Source organism: Dermochelys coriacea, chromosome 2 (assembly GCF_009764565.3).
Source record: "Dermochelys coriacea isolate rDerCor1 chromosome 2, rDerCor1.pri.v4, whole genome shotgun sequence".
Taxonomy (NCBI): Eukaryota; Metazoa; Chordata; order Testudines; family Dermochelyidae; genus Dermochelys; species Dermochelys coriacea.
This window is the reverse complement of record NC_050069.1, coordinates 190,535,867-190,560,346: the sequence shown is the minus strand read 5'-3', so window position 1 is coordinate 190,560,346 and position 24,480 is coordinate 190,535,867. Positions and strand designations below refer to the sequence as shown.

Here is a 24,480-nt window from a genome sequence, read left to right as displayed (position 1 = left end):
AGGAAGCCATGATAGAGAGTTGTCTAAGCAACAATGCAGACTGCCTTGCTTCAGACCCTCTGTATGAAAGATCCCAGACTCTGGCTTCTGACCCTGCCTGCCTCCTGATACCTGACTCTTGGTTTGTCTTCTGGCCCATCTTGGTCTCTGATCCTCTGGTACCCAACTTGGCCTGACTCATGCTCTGTCTACTAAGTCTGACTGTCGACAATCCAGTCATGACACAGTATCTGGGCTAGTGTATCTGCAAGATGCACTCTCAAAATTCAGCACTGTAAGGTCTCCATTTGGTTCTAGATGGAACTGGTTGTTGAAGGTCCATTTTTAGAAAAGAAGAACTGCTCCTTCACTTATTGTAATAATGCTTACAAAACATCTGAGATGCAGCAGAGTTCTCTTGAAACAGGAAGCTCCATGTTTCCTAGTTTCTGAAGAAGTAGACAGGGTTAATCACCCTACTGGTCACAAAAACGGAGACACAGTTATCTTCCATAAGAAGCTTGGTAAATCAGTGATTATCTTCTCTCTCTCTCTCTCTCATGTATTAAGTGAAAAGGTATAGTAAATGATTAAGAATTAACACTAATGATGGTGTAATGAAGCAAGGGACGCAGCCTTTCAGAACCATTTGAGCAGGAAACCGGGTAGGAAACAAGATAGGGATTGAGCTAGTTGGGAATGCAATGGAATGAGATGCTGACCAAAGCTATCAGGACAAACAGGAGCAGTCTTGTTGAAAAATCTCTGACAAACATTATATTAAAAACAACTCCGGATTTTGGTTTTGAAACCATTTCTGGAAAACTTTGATTTGAAGATGGCTTCATCTAAGAACACAAGCACATTAAACATAAAACCCTTTATATCTGATCTAGAGGGTGTCAGTTTTATTGCATATCATGAGCTCAGCTTGCAACTCCTATTGCACTATGCTGAAGCTATACCATTTAACATCTTATCACCACATGTAAAGAGGCTCTCTACTGCTTAGAGAGAATTAAAATCTGTGGCAGGAGTGGTCCAGAAAAACTGCACTGGAACTTGCAGTACAAACACTTAGTGTAAGCCCTGCTTTTATATCATGTGCAATTCCATTGTAAATTATCAGTTGTAGTTATATAGGATAGAGCAGTGGTTCTCCTTCTTTTTGGTACTGAGACCCATCTTCCCCATTTAGCAAAATAGGAAGGGCAGGGTGGTCATGACCCTCTGACATCTGGCTGTGAACCCCAGGATAGCGAATCTCTGGTATAGACGACCATTATCCCACTTTTTATATATATATTATCCCACTCTGAAAAGGTTGTGACTGCAGGAGCTGTTAAATTCTCTAGCCTGTTTGAATTGCTCAATCTGATTTTTTTTTTAATCAGTCATATGGGAGGAAGTAGAGCCTAGTAATTAAAGCACAGGACTGGCCTCTGGAGTGCTGAGTCCTATTACCACCTCTGTCACAGACTTGCTTGGTGACCTTGAGGAATTCACTTCATCTCTTTGTGCCCTGGTTTCTCTTACTCACTGTGCTACAGTAGAACCTCAGAGTTACGAACACCAGAGTTACGAGCTGACCGGTCAACCACACACCTCATTTGGAACGGGAAGAGACAAAAAAGCAGCAAATACAGTACAGTTCTGTGTTAAACATAAACTACTAAAAAAGGGAAAGTTTAAAATAAAGATTTGACAAGGTAAGGAAACTGTTTCTGTGCTTGTTTCATTTAAATTAAGATGGTTAAAAGCAGCATTTTTCTTCTGCACAGTAAAGTTTCAAAGCTGTATTAAGTCGATGTTCAGATGTAAATTTTTGAAAGAACAACCGTAATGTTTTGTTCAGAGTTATGAACAACCTCCATTCCCGACATGTTCGTAACTCTGAGGTTCTACTGTATGGTGAAGCTTAATTCATCAATGTTTGTACAATGCTTTCATGGGCACCTCTGCTATAGGATAAAAAGTATTATACATGTGTTTTTCTGAATATGTTGAGAATATAGGACACGTTGATGCCAATGCATTTTTGGAAGGTCGGTTACAGCTGGCATCTTGGTTATGTGTGGAATTAATATTGTGTGGTCTTGCTATACTGATAGTTAATGTTCCACTTTTTTAAATGGGAAGCTACAATTAAGGAAAAAGATGATCTTTTGATTGTGATCCTTTAAATCAACTATTTGTATTTAACAGAAAAAAAGGCTCAGGAACTTGCAATTTTTGCAAGAATGTCATTTTGCTTTTAGTGAGGAATATAAAGCATCTGGGTCTTGGAAGTCTCCAGAGACCAAAGCCAGGTTTCATCCAGGTAGGGCCAAACCTATCATTTTCCTGCCAGATCTTCAGGGATAGGGAACCATACTGGCAAGAGGTAAGTGATTTGAGAGCAGATGCAGCTGGGTCTCAGTTTTCAGGGCTCAGCTGTCATGTATAGGAAGGAAGAGGCCAGTATTATCCAAAGGAAGATTGACCTCTAGAAAAGACTGTGTTGTGCTGATTAAATTTTAGGAAGGGGAAGACTTGCCTTTGGGCTTGGCTTATACCTTAGAAAATGGAGTAGTAATTTCACCCTGCTCTAAACAGAATGTAGCTCACACTTACTCCATTTCCTTGGGTTTTATTGGCATTATACTCAACTCAAAAGTATTTCTGTCTGTAACACTATAACTTTTGAGCTCCACATTTGATCATTTGCAAAATTTCAGGGAATGTTCTAGGCATCAACAGTCAGAGCTCTGTTGGTTTTTGGGAAAATCAGAAAACTGAAAGAGTGGGGGGGGGAATGAGGGACACATGGAACCCCTGCTGTTTAGCAGATCCCTGGCTTCAAGCACTTCTGCAACTGGCTGTAGACCAAACAACTGGTTGGCTGATACCCATTAACACTTTCTGAATAATACAATATCTCATCTCTACTTGTCCTCTTACAGACAGAAAGAAGACAAATAATGGAGTGGAGGGAGAGGGAAATAGGGGAGTGCACATAGTCCCTGGTATGGAAGGGGAAGGAGTCTCATAATCCCCTAGCACTGGATTTAAGGACGAAAATGGGGGGCAGACAGAACCTGTAGCATGGGAGTGAAGGACCTTGTCTGGGGGAAGGTGGCATGGCACACAGAACCCCTGGTGGGTGGGCAGGTGTGAAAGAGAGGGAAGGGAGAAGGGAGGCACACAGAACCCTTGGCAGAGGAAAATTTGGGGAGCTGTAGGGAGTCCTGGAAATAGAGGGGGATGGGCAGGGCCAGCTTTAGGGGTGGATGGTCAAGGCAGTCACCCTGGGCACCAACATAAACAAGATTTGTATGACTGCATGTGTGCCTTGTGTAGAGGTGCTGAAAACATTTATCTCCCTGAGCAACAAAACACTTACGGTCACTCCTGGGGATGGGAGGGTGGCACACGAGGAATTTCAGGGTGGTGAATGGAGTGATGTGAGGAGCCCTTAGTGGGTGAACATGCTTGGCCTACATAAGATATAAAGTGTGTGACTTAACTCAAAGACAGCAATAGAAGGGCAAACCCTTGCTTTCTCCCCAAGGTTGGCTGGTCCTAGAGGTTTCCCTGTGGAGATTCTCAGTGTTCCTTCTGCCCAGGGAGTTACTCCGTTAAATCCAGGGCAGAGATATTGAGCCATGCCTGCTGGGAGGAACCAATCAGCAATTCCCTTCCAATGCCCGTGAAGAGGGTGGCTCAGTATTTGATTTAATTTAGATTTGGGGCATACACAAACTCCACCTGAAATTGCATCTGTGCAAAGCTCTAGCTACCCTTGACAGACTTAACCACAATAACGATTAAGAGTTGCTAAAGGTAAATTCTTCCCCCACCATCAGACCTCATCCAAATCACCAGTCATGTGAACATTGCAGCTTAAATCAAAGAACACCATAGCCTGTTATGGGGGGGCCTCCACTTGTTTAACCTGTTTATCCATTGGCAAGTGAAAGCCTTGTATTTGGATCCTGAAAAGGGAAGGAAAACTTGGTGTGTGTTTTTGTTCTGTGAGCTAGCACTGCTGATGAGGGAAACTCCACCCTCTGATATGGCTCTGTTCTCTTGTAGTTTTGCAACATTCATTCTCACTGACTGCTGTGAGGAGGTTTTGATCAAACCACCTTTGGAGATTTAAATCAACTTAATTTCAAACGTAGCATGCTCCTTGAGCAATGAGCTGTGATGACATAACTGAGTCAGTCAGGGCTGCAATTCTGAGCCCCTCTTGCTTCAAGTGTCCCCAAATGAACAACTTGGGAAATATCTGCTAGTCATACAGCACCATACCATACTATACCAAACAGATGGCACGAGTGTTAATTTTTTTATATTTAACAGTGTTTTACAAAAATAGAAAGAGAAAATCCATGATCTTCTTGCTGCCCATTGTTTAGCTCTTCACACACAACAGCACAAGATGTGCAGTAACCAAACTCAACACTGATGTGCAAAACCTAGTTTTAAAAGTTTACAGCCATTTTAGCATTCACTCACTAAGAATTCATCAGCTTAAAGACTTTTGTGAATTTGCTGGGGTAGAACACAGTAAAATTCTATGTCATGTAGTCACACGTTGGCTGTCACTTGTACCTGCTATTAACTCAGTAGCAATGTGTTGGAAAGAGCTTACAAGTCACTTTCTATCTTTGGAGACAGATGAATGTCCTAGAGTAATATGGGATAGTTTTGGAATGAAACTGCTGAATTGTACTGTTTCTTCTTGAGCCGTGCTCTAAAAATATTCACAGACACTACTAAAGCTCTGGAGTCAAACTCATTCACAGTAACTTCATTGTTCAAATTGATATGTAGTGTAAACAAGAAACTAGAATGCAGAATAAATGAAAACATTTGTGTTATGTTGTGACTTTCAAACTAAAGAATCTCAGTGAAAGTGAAGGAAGGAAGTGTGAAACAGGGGTTCTGCTTTTTTTTATCGGTAAGCTCAAAATTATTTACAAAACAGATATAACCTCAGTGAAAACAATGTGCACAAAAAAATGTCTTATTGGCAAAAGTGTTCCTTTGAAGAATTTACTGAAGCTGAAGCATGCAAAACTGATAAAGTTACTGACATGGATGAGTTATGTGAAGAATTTTGTACAATCTAAAGTCATTTTGTCTCCTGAGTTTCTAGACTGCACAAGTACTGAAGAGAAATACTTTGATTTTCAAGATGACAAACGCAACTGGAAGCAGAAACTTCAAGAATTTGAGAAAAAAACCCTAGGTTCTTACATACTTTCTATTTCATGTAGCGAAGAAGATGCTGAAAGAGTATTTTTGTTAATGAATTTCACATGACAAGATGACAAATCAGTTGGAAGTGGACACAGTGAAAGCCAAACTACAGTGTTGCTGAACTTCTGAAAATGCTGAGTGCAAGGACGTTTCCAGACTTTGAAGGGGTAAGAGCTGGTGACAGCTCCCCTTCTCTAAGGGTATGTCTACACTTGAAATTAGGTCAAATTTATAGAAGTTGATTTGTTTAGGAAGCGATTTTATGCAGTCGATTGTGTTTGTCCCCACTAAGTGCATTAGGTCGGCAGAGTGCATCCACAGTACTGTGGCTAGCGTCGACTTTCGGAGCGTTGCACTGTGGGTAGTGATCCCACAGTTCCCAAAGTCTCCGCCGCCCATTGGAGTTCTGTATTAAGCTCCCAATGCCTGATGGGGCAAAAACATTGTTGCAGGTGTTTTTGTGTATATGTCGTCAGTCGCCCCTCCCTCCGTGAAAGCAATGGCAGACAATCATTTTGCGCCTTTTTTCTATGCGGCCGCCATACTGCTTTCAGCAGACGGTGCAGTAGGACTGCTAACCATCGTCATCGAACCACTGCTTCCGCTCTGCTCTCCTGCTCGTCTCGATAACGAATTTCTCCATGTTGGCTGTCATGGGCTCCAGCTTCCGCTGAAACTTTGCTCTTCTGCTCTCATGAATCCACCTCTCAGGTCCTCTCATCATTCTCTATAAATATCTATTCTCATGGCATCCATCGTCAGCCACCGCTTCCGCTGCAACTCTGCTCTCCTGCTCTCTTGCAGATGCCATACTACTGCAAGCATGGAGCCCACTTAGATCACCATGGCAGTTATGAGCATTGTAAACACCTTGAGCATTATCCTGCAGTACTTGCAGAACCAGACCCTGCAAAAGCAGGTGAGGAAGCAACAGCAGTGTAATGACGAGAATGATAGGACGTGACAGACTCCTCTCAAACTACAGGCCCCGGCAACTTGGACATCCTGGTGGCAATGGGGCAGGTTCATGCCATGGAACGCCGATTCTGGGCCCGGCAAACAAGCACAGACTGGTGGGACCGCATTGTACTGCAGTCTGTGACAATTCCCAGTGGCTGCAAAACTTTCGCATGCTTAAGGACACTTTCATGAAACTTTGTGACTTGCTTTCCCCTGCTCTGAAGTGCAGGAATACCAAGATGAGAGCAGCCCTCACAGTTCACAAGCGAGTGGCGATAGCTCTGTGGAAGCTTGCAATACCTGACTGCTACCAGTCAGTCAGGAATCAATTTGGACTGGGCAAGTCTACTGTGGGGACTGCTGTGATCCAAGTAGCCAATGCAATCACTGAGTTGCTGCTATCAAGGGTAGTGACTCTGGGAAATGTGCAGGTCATAGTGGATGGCTTTGCTGCAACGGGGTTCCCTAACCGTGGTGGGCCAATAGACGGAACGCACATCCCTATCTTGGGACCGGACCACCTTGGCAGCCAGTACATACACCGCAAGGGGTACTTTTCAATGGTGCTGCAAGCACTGGTGGATCACAAGGGACGTTTCACCAACATCAATGTGGGATGGCCGGGGAAGGTACATGATGCTCGCATCTTCAGGAACTCTGGTCTGTATGAAAAGGTACAGGAAGGTACTTACTTTCCAGACCAGAAAATAGCCATTGGGGATGTTGAAATGCCTATAGTTATCCTTGGGGACCCAGCCTACCCCTTAATGCCATGGCTTATGAAGCCATACACAAGTACCATGGACAGTAGTCAGGAGCAGTTCAACTTTAGGCTGAGCGAGTGCAAAATGTTGGTAGAATGTGCATTTGGATGTTTAAAAGCACGCTGGCACAGTTTACTGACTCGGTTAGACCTCAGCGAAACCACTATTCCCATTGTTATTACTGCTTGCTGTATGCTCCACAATATCTATGAGAGTAAGGGGGAGACATTTATGGCGGGGTGGGAGGTTGAGGCAAATCACCTGGCTGCTGATTATGTGCAGCCAGACACCAGGGCAGTTAGAAGAGCACAGGAGGGTGCGGTGCGCATCAGAGAAGCTTTGAAAACCAGTTTCATGACTGGCCAGGCTACGGTGTGACAGTTCTGTTTGTTTCTCCTTGATGAAAACCTGCCCCCTTGGTTCACTCTACTTCCTTGTAAGCCAACCGCCTTCCCCTCCCGCCTTTGATCACCGCTTGCAGAGGCAATAAAGTCATTGTTGTTTCAAATTCATACATTCTTTATTAATTTGTCACACAAATAGGGGGATAACTGCCAAGGTAGCCCAGGAGGGGTAGGGGAGGAGGGAAGCACCGGATGGGGTGATAGAGGAGGGGAGGAGGGAAGGAGGGAAGGACAAGGACACACTGCACTTCAAAACTTCTTGAATGCCTGGGTGTGGAGTGGTTGGGTGTCCGGAGGGGGCCCCCCTCCCGCATTCTTGGATGTCTGGGTGAGGAGGTTATGGAACTTGGGGAGGAGGGCAATTGGTTACACAGGGGCTGCAGTGGCGGTCTGTGCTCCTGCTGCCTTTCCTGCAGCTCAACCATATGCCGGAGCATATCAGTTTGATCCTCCAGTAGCTTCAGCATTGCATCCTGCCTCCTCTCATCATGCTGCCACCACCTCTCCTGTTGCTCCCATCACCTCTCCTCTCACACGTCCCTCCTGTCCTTGCGTTCATTTTGTGTTTTCCTGAACTCTGACATTGCATGCCTCCACATATTCTGCTCAACTCTCAGTGTGGGAGGACTGCATGAGCTCAGAGAACATTTAATCACAAGTGCATTTTTTTCGCTTTCTTATCTGTGCTAGCCTCTGGGATGGAGATAATGGGGGAGCATTGAAACATTTGAAGCTGTGGGAGGAAAAAAGGGAGAGTAGTATTTAAAAAGACACATTTTAGAGAACAATGGGTAGACTCTTTCACAGTGAACCAAGCTGTTAACATTACATAGCACATGTGCTTTCAGAACAAGGTCCCTCCCACCCCAGTTCTCTGGGATGATCGCTTCACCCCTCCCCCCACTGCATGGCTAACAGCAGGCATGATTTCTTTTCAGCCACAGGCAAACAGCCCAGCAGGAATGGCCACCTCTGAATGTCCCCTTAATAAAATTCCCCTATTTCAATCAGGTGACCATGAACGATATCACTCTCCTGAGGATAACACAGAGAGATAAAGAATGGATGTTGCTTGAATGCCAGCAAACACTGGGACCATACACTGCCATGCTTTGTTATGCAGTGATTCCAACTACATGCTACTGGCCTGGTGTAGTAAAGTGTCCTACCATGGAGGATAGAATAAGGCTGTCTTCCCCAGAAACCTTTTGCAAAGGCTTTGGGAGTACATCCAGGAGAGCTTCATTGAGATGTCCCTGGAGGATTTCCGCTCCATCCCCAGACATGTTAACAGACTTTTCCAGTAGCTGTATTGGCTGCAAATGTATCCCAAGTCTTCAGGGCAAATTAATAATTAAACTTGATTGCTTTTAAACCATGTATTATATTTACAAAGGTACACTCACCAGAGGTACCGACTCTGCCTTCAAGGACTGGGAGCCCGTCTTGGGAGGGTTGGGAGGGTATTGGCTCCAGGGTGATAAACAGTTCCTGGCTTTCGGGAAGAATGGTTTCATCCTCTTCCTCATCATCATCTTCCTCTTCTCCAAAATCCTCATCCCCATTGTGTGAGACTCCCCGCTTGCAGGAGTCCACGTACGGGGTGGGGTAGTGGTAGGGGCACCAACTAGAATGGCATGCAGCTCATCATAGAAGCGGGGGTCTGGGGGTCTGACCCGGAGCAGCTGTTTGCCTCTTTGGATTTTTGGTAAGCTTGCGTGAGCTCCTTAAGTTTCACATGGCACTGCTGCGGGTCCCTGTTATAGCCTCTGTCCTTCATGCCCTTGGAGATTTTTTCAAATATTTTGGCATTTCATCTTTTGGAACAGAGTTCTGATAGCACGGATTCGTCTCCCCATACAGCGATCAGATCCAGTACCTCCTGTTTGGTCCATGCTGGAGCTCTGGGACTGCATGGTCACCTGCGCTGATGAGCTCTGCATGATCACCTCTGCTGATTACCTCGCCACGCTGGCCAAACAGGAAATGAAATTCAAAAGTTCTCGGTGCTTTTCCTGTGTACCTGGCTAGTGCATCTGAGTTGAAAGTGCTGTCCAGAGTGGTCACAATGGAGCTCTGGGATAGTTCCCCAAGGCCAATACTGTCGAATTGCATCCACACTACCCCAAATTCAACCTGGCAATGTCGATTTCAGCGCTAATCCCCTCATCGGGGAAGAATACAGAAATCGATTTTAAGAGCCTTTTAAGTTGACAAAAATGGCATCACCATGTGGACGGGTGCAGGGTTAAATTGATCTAACGCTGCTAAATTCAACCTAAACTCATAGTGTAGACCAGGGCTAAGGTCTGAAGCTTTAATTAAATTGAAGTCTAAACCATCTAGTCACTCACCATGTGCACAGACAGGTCAGAAACTGCAACAATACCCAGCAAAACTGGCCTGTATGTGTGGAAGGTGTGTGGGAAGATGAACAACAACAACATAATCCACACTTTACCCCCACAGCAAAAAGTACCCTACAGGCTTCCCCAGTTTCAGCAGGTGGGTGGAGAGCAGGAGGGGAAGAAGCCAGGAAGATAGCTGTCCTCTGTAGAACCATCCCCCAAAAAGCCTGTGGGAACTTACTGTGCGAAATGTGGGTTTCTTTGGGGATGATTCTGTAGGCAGCATTTCCTAAAGATGCCCAAAATATCCCTGGGTTACTGTTAAGTGAGAAGCAGACAGACCTCTTTTCAAGAGCTGAACACTCCTCTTCTCTGAATATACACAAGCAGAAATAATTATTAGACTCAATTTCTTAAAAAATACATGCAAATAGTGATTTCCTTTGCAAATTGTATGGAAGATCCTACTCCTTGGAATCTTTCTTAACTAGGAATCTCTGTGTGGATGAGAGCAATGAATTTCTGGCTGGTATTTTAGAGAATACATATCTAGTTTTGTACTAATTGCAAAAAGTTGATACTTTATCGCAGAGGTTTTCGACCTTTTTTCATTTGCGGACCCCTAAAAATTTCAAATGGAGGAAAATCTTAGACATAGTCTGCACATAGGTTGAAAACCACTGCTTTATTGCAGGTGTTTGTCTACTCACCCACACTTGATTTGCCCATAAGATAGAAGCAGTTGTGGTTTAGCCTTGGAGATAGTGTTTGAGAGAAAAGGGAAACAAAAATGATTAGGGGTATGGAACGGCTTGCGTATGAGGAGAGATTAATAAGACTGGGACTTTTCATCTTGGAAAAGAGATGACTAAGAGGGGATATGATTGAGGTCTATAAAGTCATAAGCGGTGTGGAAAAATTAATTAAGGAAGTGTTATTTACTCCTTTTCATAACACAAGAACCGGGGTCACCAAATGAAATTAATAGGCAGCAGTTTTAAAACAAACAAAAGGAAGTATTTCTTCACACAATGCATAGTCAACCTGGGGAACTCTTTGCCAGAGGATGTTGTGAAGGCCAAGACTATAACAGGGTTCAAAAAAGAACTAGATAAATTCATGAAGGATAGCTCCATCAATGGCTATTAGCCGGAATGGGCAGGGATGGTGTCCCTAGGGTCTGTTTTCCAGAAGCTGGGAATGAGCAACAGGGAATGGATCACTTGACGATTACCAGTTCTGTTCATTCCCCCTGGGGCACCTGGCATTGGCCACTGTCAGAAGACAGGATACTGGGCTTGATGGACCTTTGGTCTGACCCAGTATGGCCATTTTTATGTTCTTATGAGAAGGATCTTGATACTAGAGCTCTGCTTTTGTCAAAATTTCCTCAGAAAACTTACCCTCTGAATCTCCACCATATGAAGGTTACATGATCCAGAGAAGGGAAACTGTCACCCACGCGTTCTCACAGCAGAGCTATCTCTAAACACAAAACATCACTCAGAGATGGACATTATCATCCCTACTAAACAGAGTCTTCACATAGTGAAATTTTCCACTCAGATTTTAAGATTGGTGTTGGGAGATAGAACTTTCTCCCAAGTACTTGATTTTTCCCCCTTCTCTTTCACTTCTCAATGGTTTATCTCTTTTCATGGCAGGCAGGCTCTGGTTATCCTGCATGCCTCAGTACAGTCTCTTCTGTAGACAACCCTGACAGACTTTAAAGTGAGAGCGACTGTACACAAAGTATAATAAAATGCTGAAGCAGACCAAAATTGGATTCTGAATTAGTGTACACTTCTACTAAATTTTGATACAAGATAGATGAGGTAATATATTTTATTGGACCAACTTCTGTTGGTGAGAGAGACAAGCTTTTGAGCTAACCCAAAGCTCTTCTTCAGGTCTATCACTCTAATATCCTGGACTGGCTTGGCTACAAGAACACTGCATACAACAAATTTTGACACCAGCAGTCTAAAAGCAGAACATTTCATATGTCAGTTTTTGTTGGTTTGTTTGCTGTTAGATTTTTGTGCTATGTGGGATATTACAGTAGGTCATAAGAGAAAAGCTACATGAGACTGCCATCTATTAGCCTCTTCACATATTGAGAAGAAGAGTGTCTGATTGTGCTGCAATTGTGGGAAAACAGTTATGGATTATGGTAAAGTTTAGCAATAAAAGCTACAAGAGAAGTATCCCCTCTTCATTTGGTGGAAGTATATATTCACTGAAGTTAATGGACAGGCTCCTATTGACTTCATTAGGCTCTGGATCAGAACCTTAAGTCTCCTAATGTGCCATTCAGTGCTCTGGGTCACGCAATCCTGCATTTCTACCTGGAAGTAGTAGCAGCCCCTCAGCTACAAAGGTGGGGTCTCAAAACTTATTCCCACCTGTTATCTCAGTCTGGTGAATGTTTGGAGATTCATCCAACCCTTTGAAACTCATCAGTCATCCTTGAATGCAGATTGAGGAGCGAGACATTTGAGGTGATTGTCCCGTATTCTCATTATCACTGCAACTGGTTGTGGGGAAAACCAAAGGGGCCAAGGAATTCTTTTTAAAAAAATAGATAAGAAAATGTTGGAACATACTAATTTGGGGGATAGGGGCATGCCATAACTTTTGACCACTGACCACTGTTTGCACACAAATCTTTGAAAAGCACCTACTACTAATGAATCCCTCCCTCAGGCAACCTTCAAAATTTACCCTTTCCCCTTGACAGCAAATTCAGGTATAGGGGACCCTGAAAACTCCTTTTAGCAAGCTCAGGCACAGGGCACTCTGAAAACTCACCCTATTAGCAAATTTAGTCATAAAGGGCCCTCAAAAATCACTTAGCTGCGAGCACAGTTATGGAGCCCCTGGAAACTCATCTCATCAGCATGCTCAGGAACTAAGACTCATGAAAACTCAGATCTCTTATTCTTGAATGGTAGGCTAGTTCTGCATGAAGAAGCCTGAATGGGTCCATTGGACTTACACACAGAACGATCCAGGATTTCGCATTATGAACATAAGTTGTAAAGCATCATGAGAATAGGAACCACTGGAGCTTCTGAAATAAAATGACATGTTCAGAACAAAAGCATGGTCACAATGTTCTTCTGATTATATCTTACAGGCAATTCTGCCACAGAGTTCTTATGGGATTCTTGACAAGTGATGTAAACCACACTTTTCACAAGAGGTCACTAATTGTGTGTTCCTTTTTTTCTGGGTACCCAGTTTGAGACCCTAGGGTCTGATCTGTAGAAGTGCTAAGCACTCACAACTTCAACTGAAGTCAATGAGAACTGTGCTTTGAAGTGTTACATAAAGCTAGATGGTCTGAAAAATCAGCCCTAAAGATCTCAAATTCGGCACACAAAATTAATGGACATTTTTTATCTTAATCTTTTTACATCTCAGTTCCTCATCTGTAAAATGAGGATAATATCCTTTACCTCAAAGGGCTGTTTTGAAGATAAACTTACTGATGTTTACGAGGCACTCAGATTGTCAAGTGATGAGCACCATAAAAAGTCTTAGGAAATTATTAATTATGTATTCAGTGCAGGGCTTGAATGGTGCACAATAAATAAAACATGGAGCCACATATTAAATGATAAGTATATTATAGTTTCTTAAGTAGATACCTTTAAGCATTTTATCTTTATTTTACTTGTATCCATTTCTGAGTTTTATGCCTTATTACTTGTACTCACTTAAAATCTCTCTCTTTGTAGTTAATACATTTGTTTTACTGTTTTATCTAATCCAATGTGTTTAAATTGAAGTGTCTGGATAACTATTTAAGGTAATAAATTGGGATATTATTCCCTTAGAGGAATAATTGGCTCAATATAGTTATACTATCCAGGAGAGCACTGGACAGTACAGGACATACATTTCTGGGGGGAAATCTGGGACTGGGAGTGTGTTGGGGCCAGCCTGGGATAATCTTTAAAGCTGGTAAGAGCCAGAGTGTGGTTGACTGGCTGCAGCAGAAACTGACATACCTGCGAGTGACTTACATGCTGGTGGCTGTTTGTGAGCAGTCCAGTTTCAGTGGCTATAGTAGCAAGCTATTGAAAAGGGCATCCCAGGTTGCAGGCAGGAGTGAGGTGACACAGCTACTCATTAGTCTGGATTGTGTCCCAGTATGTCACAGACCTACCTTAGGGCTCTGAGTGCATTTACACTCAGACAGCTGCAGCGGCACAGGAGCTAGCAAACAGAGCTGTAAACAAGGGAGTCTGAGTGGTAGTTCTGTTGGAAGAGAAGGTATTTGTACTTGGTTTTGTATTTTTAGTATTTGTGTGTGTGTAGAGGCTTGTAGGGGCTTTGTGCTGGGAGAGAAGCTGAGCCCTGATTAGGGGGCGGGGCTTCTCTGACTAGGGGTCCTAAAAGGTAGCCAGCTAGTCAGGCAGTGGCACAGGAGCTAGCAAACAGAGCTGTAAACAGGGGAGTTTGAGTGGCAGTTTGTATTGTGGTGCTTGTTTGGGGTTTGTTTTTGCTGGGGGTGGGGGAGTGGTGGTCTTTTTGGTGTGGCTTGTGTTTCCCAGATTAACAGAATTTAAGTGGGAAGGCTATGACAGATATGGAGGCCGCTGTGGGTGTGACTCCTGTAGTGGAAGACACAATGAGGATGACTGGATGTGGAAGCTGTGGAATATACATGATCCTGGAGGGGGGACCTGGTAAGAGTTTTTTCTGCATGAAATCCATCTGAGAGAGCTGATGGAGGGAAAGATCTGAGGTTTGGAGATGTAGGTGGAAAGTCTGGTTGAGTTTAGGAAGGGGTTTGAGCAGATGATGGAGCAAAGACATGAGGTATCTGAAAGGAAAAGCTCAGACTTACAGATGGAAGCAGGGCTGGGAATTTTGAGGGGAGACTGGGTGAGGAAAGTGGTCAGTGGAAGCATGTGACTAAAAGAACCAGGCAGAGGAAAAGAAGGGTTAGTGAAGGAGAAATAGAACTTAGGAACAGGTTTGCAGAGTTGGAAAATGAAGAAGGGACTCAGCAGGTAGTTGCTGAAGGTGGAAGGGCAAGGAAGAAGAGAAGAGAGGCTAGTCCTATAGGAAAAGGGGAAGAGTCAAGGGAGACTACACCAAATATGAGCCCCAGGAGGATACAGGATGGGTTGAAGAGGATTATAAGGGAAAATAGGAATGGAAAGAACTTGCAGCCGGAGGGAACAGGGGAGAGACTGGAAAATAGCACTGTCACCAGGAAAAGGCAGGTCTATGTGATAGGGGACTCTTTATTGAGAAGAATAGACAGGCCTGTAACTAGAGCTAATACAGAGAATAGAAGGGTGTGCTATCTTCCGGGTGCTAAGATACGGGATGTAGACCTGAGGTTGAAAAGGATCCTAAAGGGAGCAGGAAAGAATCCTCTAATTATCCTTCATGTGGGAACAAATGATACAGCTAGATTCTTGCTGGAAAGTATTAAGGGAGACTATGCTAGGCTGGGGAAGACGCTTAAGGAAATTGAGGCTCAGGTGATCTTTAGTGGGATCCTGCCTGTTCCTAGAGAAGGGCAACAAAGGTGTGACAAGATTATGACTGTCAACAGATGGCTTAGGCAGTGGTGCTATAAGGAGGGCTTTGGGATGTATGGCCACTGGGAGGCATTCATGGACAGAGGACAGTTCTCTCAAGATGGACTTCATCTGAGCAGGGAAGGAAATAGACTTCTAGGATGGAGGCTGGCACAACTGATAAAGAGAGCTTTAAACTAGGAATTTGGGGGAGATGGTTGGGAGATGTCCAGGTAATCTCCACGCCAGATTTTAGCATTGAGAGGGAAAAAGACGAAGTAAGAAAGGATACAGCCGTGGGTAGGAGAATGTATATAAGGAGCGAGGGCAGTGTGGATACTAGTCTAATAGGTTATACTGGCTGTAGAATGACTGTGCCTAATAGGGTACAAAATGTGAGCAAGGCCAAACAGCAAAAATTAAGATGTTTGTACACCAAAGAGAGGAGCCTAGGTAACAAAATGGAGGAACTAGAGCTACCGGTGCAGGAAGTGAAACCAGATATTATAGGGATAACAGAAACATGGTGGAATAGTAGTCATGACTGGACTACAGGTATTGAAGGGTATGTGCTGTTTAGGAAAGATAGAAATAAAGGTAAAGGTGGTGGAGTAGCATTGTATATCAATGATGAAGTAGAATGTAAAGAAATAAGAAGTGATGAAATGGATAAGACAGAGTCCGTTTGGGCAAAAATTACATTGGGGAAGATAACTAGTAGAGCCTCTCCTACGATAGTGCTTGGGGTGTGCTATAGACCTCCGGGATCTAATTTGGATATGGATAGAGCCCTTTTTAATGTTTTTAATAAAGTAAATACTAATGGAAACTGCGTGATCATGGGAGACTTTAACTTCCCAGATATAGACTGGAGGACCAGTGCTAGTAATAATAATAGGGCTCAGATTTTCCTAGATGCGATAGCTGATGGATTCCTTCATCAAGTAGTTGCTGAACTGACTAGAGGGGATGCCATTTTAGATTTAATTTTGGTGAGTAGTGAGGACCTCATAGAAGAAATGGTTGGAGGGGATAATCTTGGCTCAAGTGATCATGAGCTAATTCAGTTCAAACTGAACAGAAGAATTAACAAAAATAAATCTGCAACTAGAGTTTTTGATTTCAAAAGGGCTGACTTTCAAAAATTAAGGAAATTAGTTAGGGAAGTGGATTGGACTGAAGAATTTATGGATCTAAAGGTAGAGGAGGCCTGGGATTACTTTAAATCAAAGCTGCAGAAGCTATTGGAAGCCTGTATCCCAAGAAAGGGGAAAAAATTCATAGGAAGGAGTTGTAGACCAAGCTGGATGAGCAAGCATCTTAGAGAGGGGATTAAGAAGCAGAAAGCATACTGGGAGTGGAAGATGGGAGGGATCAGCAAGGAAAGCTACCTTATTGAGGTCAGAACATGTAGGGATAAAGTGAGACAGGCTAAAAGTCGAGTAGAGTTGGACTTGCAAAGGGAATTAAAACCAATAGTAAAAGGTTCTATAGCCATATAAATAAGAAGAAAACTAAGAAAGAAGAAGTGGGACCGCTAAACACTGAGGATGGAGTGGAGGTTAAAGATAATCTAGGCATGGCCCAGTATCTAAACAAATACTTTGCCTCAGTCTTTAATAAGGCTAAAGAGGATCTTAGGGATAATGGTGGCATGACAAATGGGAATGAGGATATGGAGGTAGATATTACCATATCTGAGGTAGAAGCGAAACTCAAACAGCTTAATGGGACTAAATCGGGGGACCCAGATAATCTTAATCCAAGAATATTAAAGGAATTGGCATCTGAAATTGCAAGCCCATTAGCAAGAATTTTTAATGAATCTGTAAACTCAGGAGTTGTACCAAATGATTGGAGAATTGCTAATATAGTTCCTATTTTTAAGAAAGGAAAAAAAAGTGATCTGAGTAACTACAGGCCAGTTAGTTTGACATCTGTAGTATGCAAGGTCCTGGAAAAAATTTTGAAGGAGAAATTAGTTAAGGACATTGAAGTCAATGGTAAATGGGACAAAATACAATATGGTTTTACAAAAGGTAGATCGTGCCAAACCAACCTGATCTCCTTTTTTGAAAAAGTAACAGATTTTTTAGATAAAGCCAAGCTCTAATTGGCAGTGGATCTAATTTACCTAGATTTCAGTAAGGCGTTTGATACCGTGCCACATGGGGAATTATTAGTTAAATTGGAAAAGATGGGGATCAATATGAACATCAAAAGGTGGATAAGGAATTGGTTAAAGGGGAGACTGCAACAGGTCCTACTGAAAGGCGACTGTCAGGCTGGAGGGAGGTTACCAGTGGAGCTCCTCAGGGATCGGTTTTGGGACCAATCTTATTTAATCTTATTACTGACCTTGGCACAAAAAGTGGGAGTGTGCTAATAAAGTTTGCAGATGATACAAAGCTGGGAGGTATTGCCAATTCAGAGAAGGATCGGGATATTATACAGGAGGATCTGAATGACCTTGTAAACTGGAGTAATAGTAATAGGATGAAATTTAATAGTGAGAAGTGTAAGGGATTTAGGGATTAATAACATTTAGGGATTAGTGCATTTAGAGATTAGTAACAAGAATTTTAGTTATAAGTTGGGGACGCATCAATTAGAAGTAACGGAAGAGGAGAAGGACCTTGGAATATTGGTTGATCATAGGATGACTATGAGCTGCCAATGTGATATGGCTGTGAAAAAAGCTAATGTGGTTTTGGGATGCATCAGGAGAGGCATTTCCAGTAGGGATAAGGAGGTTTTAGTACCATTATACAAGGCACTGGTGAGACCTCACCTAGAATACTGTGTGCAGTTCTGGTCTCCCATGTTTAAAAAGGATGAATTTAAACTGGAACAGGTACAGAGAAGGGCTACTAGGATGATCCGAGGAATGGAAAACTTGTCTTATGAAAGGAGACTTAAGGAGCTTGGCTTGTTTAGCCTAACTAAAAGAAGGTTGAGGGGAGATATGATTGCTCTCTATAAATATATCAGAGGGATAAATATAGGAGAGGGAGAGGAATTATTTCAGCTCAGCACCAATGTGGACACAAGAACAAATGGGTATAAACTGGCCACCAGGAAGTTTAGACTTGAAATCAGACGAAGGTTTCTAACCATCAGAGGAGTGAAGTTTTGGAATAGCCTTCCAAGGGAAGCAGTGGGGACAAAAGATCTATCTGGCTTTAAGATTAAACTTGATAAGTTTATGGAGGAGATGGTATGATGGGATAATGTGATTTTGGTAATTAATTGATCTTTAAATATTCAGGGTAAATAGGCGTAATCCCCTGAGATGGGATATTAGATGGATGGGATCTGAGTTACCCAGGAAAGAATTTTCTGTAGTATCTGGCTGGTGAATCTTGCCCATATGCTCAGGGTTTAGCTGATCGCCATATTTGGGGTCGGGAAGGAATTTTCCTCCAGGGCAGATTGGAAGAGGCCCTGGAGGTTTTTCGCCTTCCTCTATAGCATGGGGCACGGGTCACTTGAGGGAGGCTTCTCTGCTCCTTGAAGTCTTAAAACCACGATTTGAGGACTTCAATAGCTCAGATATAGGTGAGGTTTTTCGTAGGAGTGGGTGGGTGAGATTCTGTGGCCTGCGTTGTGCAGGAGGTCGGACTAGATGATCGGAATGGTCCCTTCTGACCTTAGTATCTATGAACTAACAGGCAACCTTCATTCTGACATTTCCTGACTTTACAGTGCAAGACTTTGCAGCCTTAATGTTCTTTTAATGTGGGATTTATCTGCAAGTAATATATTTTTGGTTAAACAGGTCAAGCAAACCAGAGGCTGTACAATGTTTAACCATCAGCAAAAGAGGGACATGAATTAAGCACTGAATGAAGAGTTCCTCTTGATGCACGCAGATGGTGCCATAATGTCATTGGGAACTGGGCAGCAAAGTACCTCCTGAAACACTGTACAGCCACAAAGTTGAATCCCAACTTAGCCAGGAAAAACACAACAAAACACAACTGTGCAGTATCAACTATCACCACCAAAAGTTTTGTGTGCTTTGCTCCTCCACTGAAACTGTCATCGCAGAGGACAAATATCACACCCAAAACGTCTGTCCTTTTTCAAATATATTACAGACGTTCAAAACACTACAAGTTTCCAAGAGTGCTGCTATAAGGCAAGAATATGTGTAGCCTTTGCTCAACCATGAAAGACTCCTCAGTATTTGCAACCTTTTAATTTGTTTTCTGTAAACATTTGTATGAGTTATTTGGTTTGCAAGAATGTTCTCAGAAACTCGTGTAGATGCATCCGCACCACAGTACACACTGGAAAGGAATTAGTCAAACCCTCCTGTTTATAATAGTTGCAATCATCTGAGCAAGGAGAGGAAACAATATCATGTGACTTAGGTGATCAATTGCACAGTACAAATACTTAATTATAAATAATGAATATTCAAAGCTATACTCATAGTGAATAATTCATGAGAAATCCATAGGCTGAAATATTTTGTATAAAACCTTTGAAAATTTTTCAATAACAAACATATTTAAATAGCAAAACTTGTACAGATAATTTGCAAACAGCTGCTAATAGTTATCCTAGCTCTGGTGTTAATGATGGAAAAGATCTATTAAATCATTAACTCCAACCAACTTTCATACCCCAGAGAATAGGCATTTCTGATATTGAAGAAATAACATATTAGAGTTCAGGCAAAAGGCCATTGCAATAAGAGGAAATAAAATCTTGAATCAAGTGGATCATTTTAATCTAGTATTAAATGTCAGCAGAATCCAGTCATTAGAACAAGATTATCAATTCTAACTATGGATACATTCAAAATGGATATTGTAAGAGTGTTTTTTTTAAACAAAAGATTTAAAATACAAGAATATGGCACAGAAAATATTATGGTTTCTAAATAATTAGATGTCATTCAGGGAGGAGTTTGAGTATCAATTTACATATTGTAAATTCTCTTGTAGGTTAGCAGCTGATCACAACAGGATGAAAATTCCTTGGATGGTAGAGAACAGTGATCAGTTTTCATTAAAAGTCTACATATAAACATTTTTCATTGTTTGGATTTGATCTGAAATGCAAGAGAGGTGAAACTTGCCATTTCATCCCACAGCATAGGTTCTGGTTGTCCACTTTTCTTTTCCACATTTTTCCAGTTAACAGGTAAATCAGCTTTTGTTGTATACAAGGAAATTATCACAAAAAGAACAAAAAGAGAGCCTGATTCTCATTTACAGAAAGGCAACTTGATATTGCTCTGATGATGTAAAAGGTCCTTAAAGTAAAAAATAGATTATATTTATACTCACTTTCTTCAAGGCTCCTTTGCATGACTACAGCAGTTTAAAGTGGCCTGGGTATAAATGAAAATAAGTCCTTAAAGACAAAGAGGAACAATTTTCTTAACTAAAGAGTATAGGCCTTATTCTCATTTACACAAGGGCCCCTTTAATCCACTCTAGTACTATAAAGTGCCCTAAAATTAGGTATAAGTTTACATTGATATTAAGGCCATTTTACATTGCCATAGTGGGATAAATGGACCCTGCCAAGCCCTTATTTTTTCCTGTACCAATGGAAACCAAACACGGAAGTACAGAGAAGTCCTTTTACGTGAGAAATTTAAGAACTTGTTGAAAGAATAAGCATTAGAAGTAGACAAAAAATTTTCAACAAATAATATTTTGCAAATTTGTGCCTGTGGAATGCTACTTAGATATTCTGCAGAGCCTACCAATGCGCACACACTCATGGCTTATTGCTTTGGTGTGGGCTAGTGACATCTGAATGTGGTTCAGAAAGCTGAAAAATATTAACTGTTTTCTCTTCTTTTCTGTTGCTCTCTTTTTGGTTCATTCTAACACTTACTTACTCCCTCTTACTAGCATCCCAGCTCTGAACTAGTTGCCTCTGCTATTAGTCAGTCAGCAATTAGTTTTCACCTGTGTTATGGTGCCACATGGTTTAATGAAGACAAACACTTCTCATACATAGTACAAGTGGGAAACAATATTTAGCAAGTTTAAACAGTAAGTTAATTCTAAATTATTTGTTAACGTGATCTGCAATTTTGTTTTTACATCTTAACATCGGCCGTTGTTATCCTGCCTGCTTACAGCAAAGGGTATTGTAAAGTGAAAATCAACATGCACAGTACATTTTAATGGCTTGTATGAACATATGATTATACAATACAATGTATTTCATTCCTGTGTTTCACTATGATTCTATACAATACTCTGTAAATAATCATCCATTTTTTCATTCTTAGGCCAGTGCAAAATGAACACTTCTACTAGTGAACCAGAGATGGAGATACAGACAACAACGTATTACTATGAACAGGATGATGCAGTACCATGTTCAAATGATGTCAAACAATTTGCATCCCTGTTTCTGCCACCGCTTTATTCCTTAGTGCTGATATTTGGCCTGGTGGGCAATGTGCTAGTTGTGCTGATCCTGATAAAATACAAGAGGCTGAGAAGCATGACTGACATCTATCTGCTGAATCTGGCAATTTCCGATTTGCTTTTTATTCTTTCCCTGCCATTTTGGGCTTACTATGCAGGACATGAGTGGGATTTTGGAAATGCAATGTGTAAAATTCTTTCAGGGGTCTATTATGCTGGCTTCTACAGTGGAATGTTTTTCATAATACTTTTGACAATAGACAGATATCTGGCCATTGTCCATGCAGTGTTTGCTTTAAAAGCTAGGACAGTTACCTATGGCATCCTCACAAGTGTTGTCATTTGGGGTGTTGCAATATTAGCCTCTCTTCCAGGGTTAATATTTCATAGTGTTCAAAAGGAAGGTCCTCACTGGACTTGCAGCTCTCATTATCCATCAAATTATGAAAAAGAATGGAGGCAATTCCTGATTTTAAAGATGAACATCCTAGGACTTGTCATTCCATCTGTCATTATGATCTTCTGCTACATTGAAATTATAAAAATATTACTGAGACGTAGGAATGAGAAAAAACACAAGGCAGTCAGGCTTATTTTTATCCTAATGATTGTTTATTTTATCTTCTGGACACCATACAACATCATTGTTCTCCTGTACACTTTTCAAGATTCATTTTCCCTAAATAACTGTGACAGCAGCAGTCAGCTGGAGCTAGCAATCCAAGTGACAGAAGCGATTGCAATGTTCCACTGTTCTATCAACCCCGTGATCTATGCCTTCGCTGGTGAAAAATTTCGGAAATATCTTTCTACCTTTGTCCAAAAAGACATTGCAATCTACCTCTGCAAACCGTGTCCAGCTCTTCATGGTGATAAATTAGAACGGGTTAACTCCACATATACCCCATCCACTGCAGAGCATGATATCTCCATTGGTTTGTAAAGTGCATTAGAAATGTAGCCAGTAAAAGTTTCATCCTCCTTTTAACTTAAAATGTTGCCCTTAAGAACTGTACAGTTACCAGTCACAGTAGCTAATTTTTTTGTGGCATTGCAGCATTTTTTTGTGTGGCATTCTCATTCTCTGTGCAGTGAATGCTACCAACTCCACAGGAATTCTAAATACTGCTGTTTGATAAGCATCCATTTCAACATGGAATCCAATATAATAAGATTTTGTTCTCTGGATGTTGACCAATGAACAAAGTGTCAGTGTGATTTCCTCAGGAAATATAATTCAGAAGATGGTGCAAAGAGGGCAGAGAATGAGGTATGTCCTCTTTCATGAACCAGTTACCTATATGCAAAGACCACAAGGAAAACTCTGGGAGGAAGGCAACTATAGGAGAGTGTCTTGGTTATTTATATGGGGCTTGATGTGCCTTGTTTTACTTCAACACTTTTCATTAATGGGAATTTATGACAAAAACAGCTTTGCAACAAAATAATAAAAGGATCTAAAATTACCAGGAATTTTAAAAGTTAGTGTTTTTTTCATAATATAATCAACTACCTATATGGTCGGGGGAGGTTAATGTACAAGCTATGCTTCTACCCTATTTTTCACACAGGGCAGGAAGCCTTCTTAAATTGCCATGAAAAAGAGGGTTTGGATAAACAGGTGAATAAAAGATTGTGCACATTTCTGTTGAGGGATATGACCGACCTTCTGTTAACCAGAATTGCAGCAAACAGGTCTATTCTATTAATCAGTGACTATTTCTTTAAAATAATCCTTTCCCCTTGATGGTTGCATTACATTAAATTATTTAGAATTCAGTTTTATGCATGAAATTAAAACATTCAATTACTTATATCTTTAAGGGATAACTTTCTTTAAAGGGGCTGGGACAGAGTGTGAATAATCTTAGGCTGACTCACCACTTAGTAAGCATCCTTACATGGGGCAAATTAGGGAAATAATTGGCGAACAACTAAATGATTAACCAATTAACCAAGTGGCTCATCTCATCAGCTGAGGACAGCTAAAAGAGAAATAGGAAGAGGGGAGAAGGGTAGGCTGCAAGGGAAGACCTGAGAAGTCATGAGTCTCAAAAAGGTAAGAAAGATCTCTTCTCCCCACACCACCCTACTCCTAGGAGTGTAGTAGAGAGAGAGACCCTGGAGCACAGGGCCTGGTGCAAGACCTGAGGCCTGAACCACAGTTAACAAAGGCAGGAAATACTATGAGCCAAAGTCAAGCCCTGTCATAAATCAAATGCCTGCTTACAAATTCACTGTCCAGTACCTGAACTTGGCAAAAACATGGCTGGCATTGCTAAAACACAAATGCTCCTAAGTACTGGGCACTGAGTATTCATGTAAACACATCCCAAAGTACTAGTACAGGTACACCCCAATGTAGAGTTATGGTATAAATAAAATCCTGGGAGATGGTACAGGAACACACCGACCCACAGTAAAAACAAGGATAGGAGGACAGAATGATGGGTGGAGATGTTTTGTTTGAACCAGTAGGTACAAGGGGTAGTGTTGGTAACATGTTGGTAATACATCTGGAGTGTAATAAGAGTGTAATATATAACTTATTTGTATCAATGTATCAAAGAGAAATCAAAGAAGGGGCACCTTTGTCCAACCGAGGGGGCAGCAGAAAGTCCTGTTGCTGACTCATCTGAGCCCATTGTCACGGGCATACATGTGTTAGCGTACCTGTAGACACGGATCCAGGGAGCTAGGCCCATGCTTCGTAGGCAATAAACCTGGCCAAGTGCCTTTGCCCCAAACCGAGTCTGTGGTTTTTCTGGGTAGTGCTATCTAGGTCTGCTGGGCCAGCTAGCTGCACAGAGCTGGTCCAGCACACGGAGAGA

At 41.9% G+C, this 24,480-nt stretch overlaps 1 protein-coding gene across 3 annotated transcripts; it reads left to right on the top strand.

Annotated features, from left to right (window-relative positions):
* Positions 1-1,062: 1,062 nt before the first annotated feature.
* Positions 1,063-24,205, top strand: LOC119851143 (C-C chemokine receptor type 5-like). 3 transcript variants are annotated; one of them, XM_043508901.1, is made up of 4 exons: positions 1,660-1,688; positions 20,201-20,399; positions 21,330-21,402; positions 21,508-24,205. In XM_043508901.1, exon 4 carries the CDS (start codon positions 21,519-21,521, stop codon positions 22,590-22,592), a length of 1,074 nt encoding a protein of 357 aa, XP_043364836.1. In that variant the 5' UTR covers positions 1,660-1,688; positions 20,201-20,399; positions 21,330-21,402; positions 21,508-21,518; the 3' UTR covers positions 22,593-24,205. The 3 variants fall into 3 exon arrangements, with proteins under 3 accessions (XP_038246401.1, XP_043364836.1, XP_043364838.1); XM_038390473.2 differs by lacking the exons at positions 20,201-20,399; positions 21,330-21,402 and having other exon boundaries at positions 1,063-1,688; XM_043508903.1 differs by lacking the exons at positions 1,660-1,688; positions 21,330-21,402.
* The last annotated feature ends 275 nt before the right edge of the window (positions 24,206-24,480 follow it).

Excerpts from the sequence above, each read along its gene's own strand:
- LOC119851143 (XM_038390473.2), top strand. The coding sequence starts at position 21,519 with ATGAACACTTCTACTAGTGAACCAGAGATGGAGATACAGACAACAACG.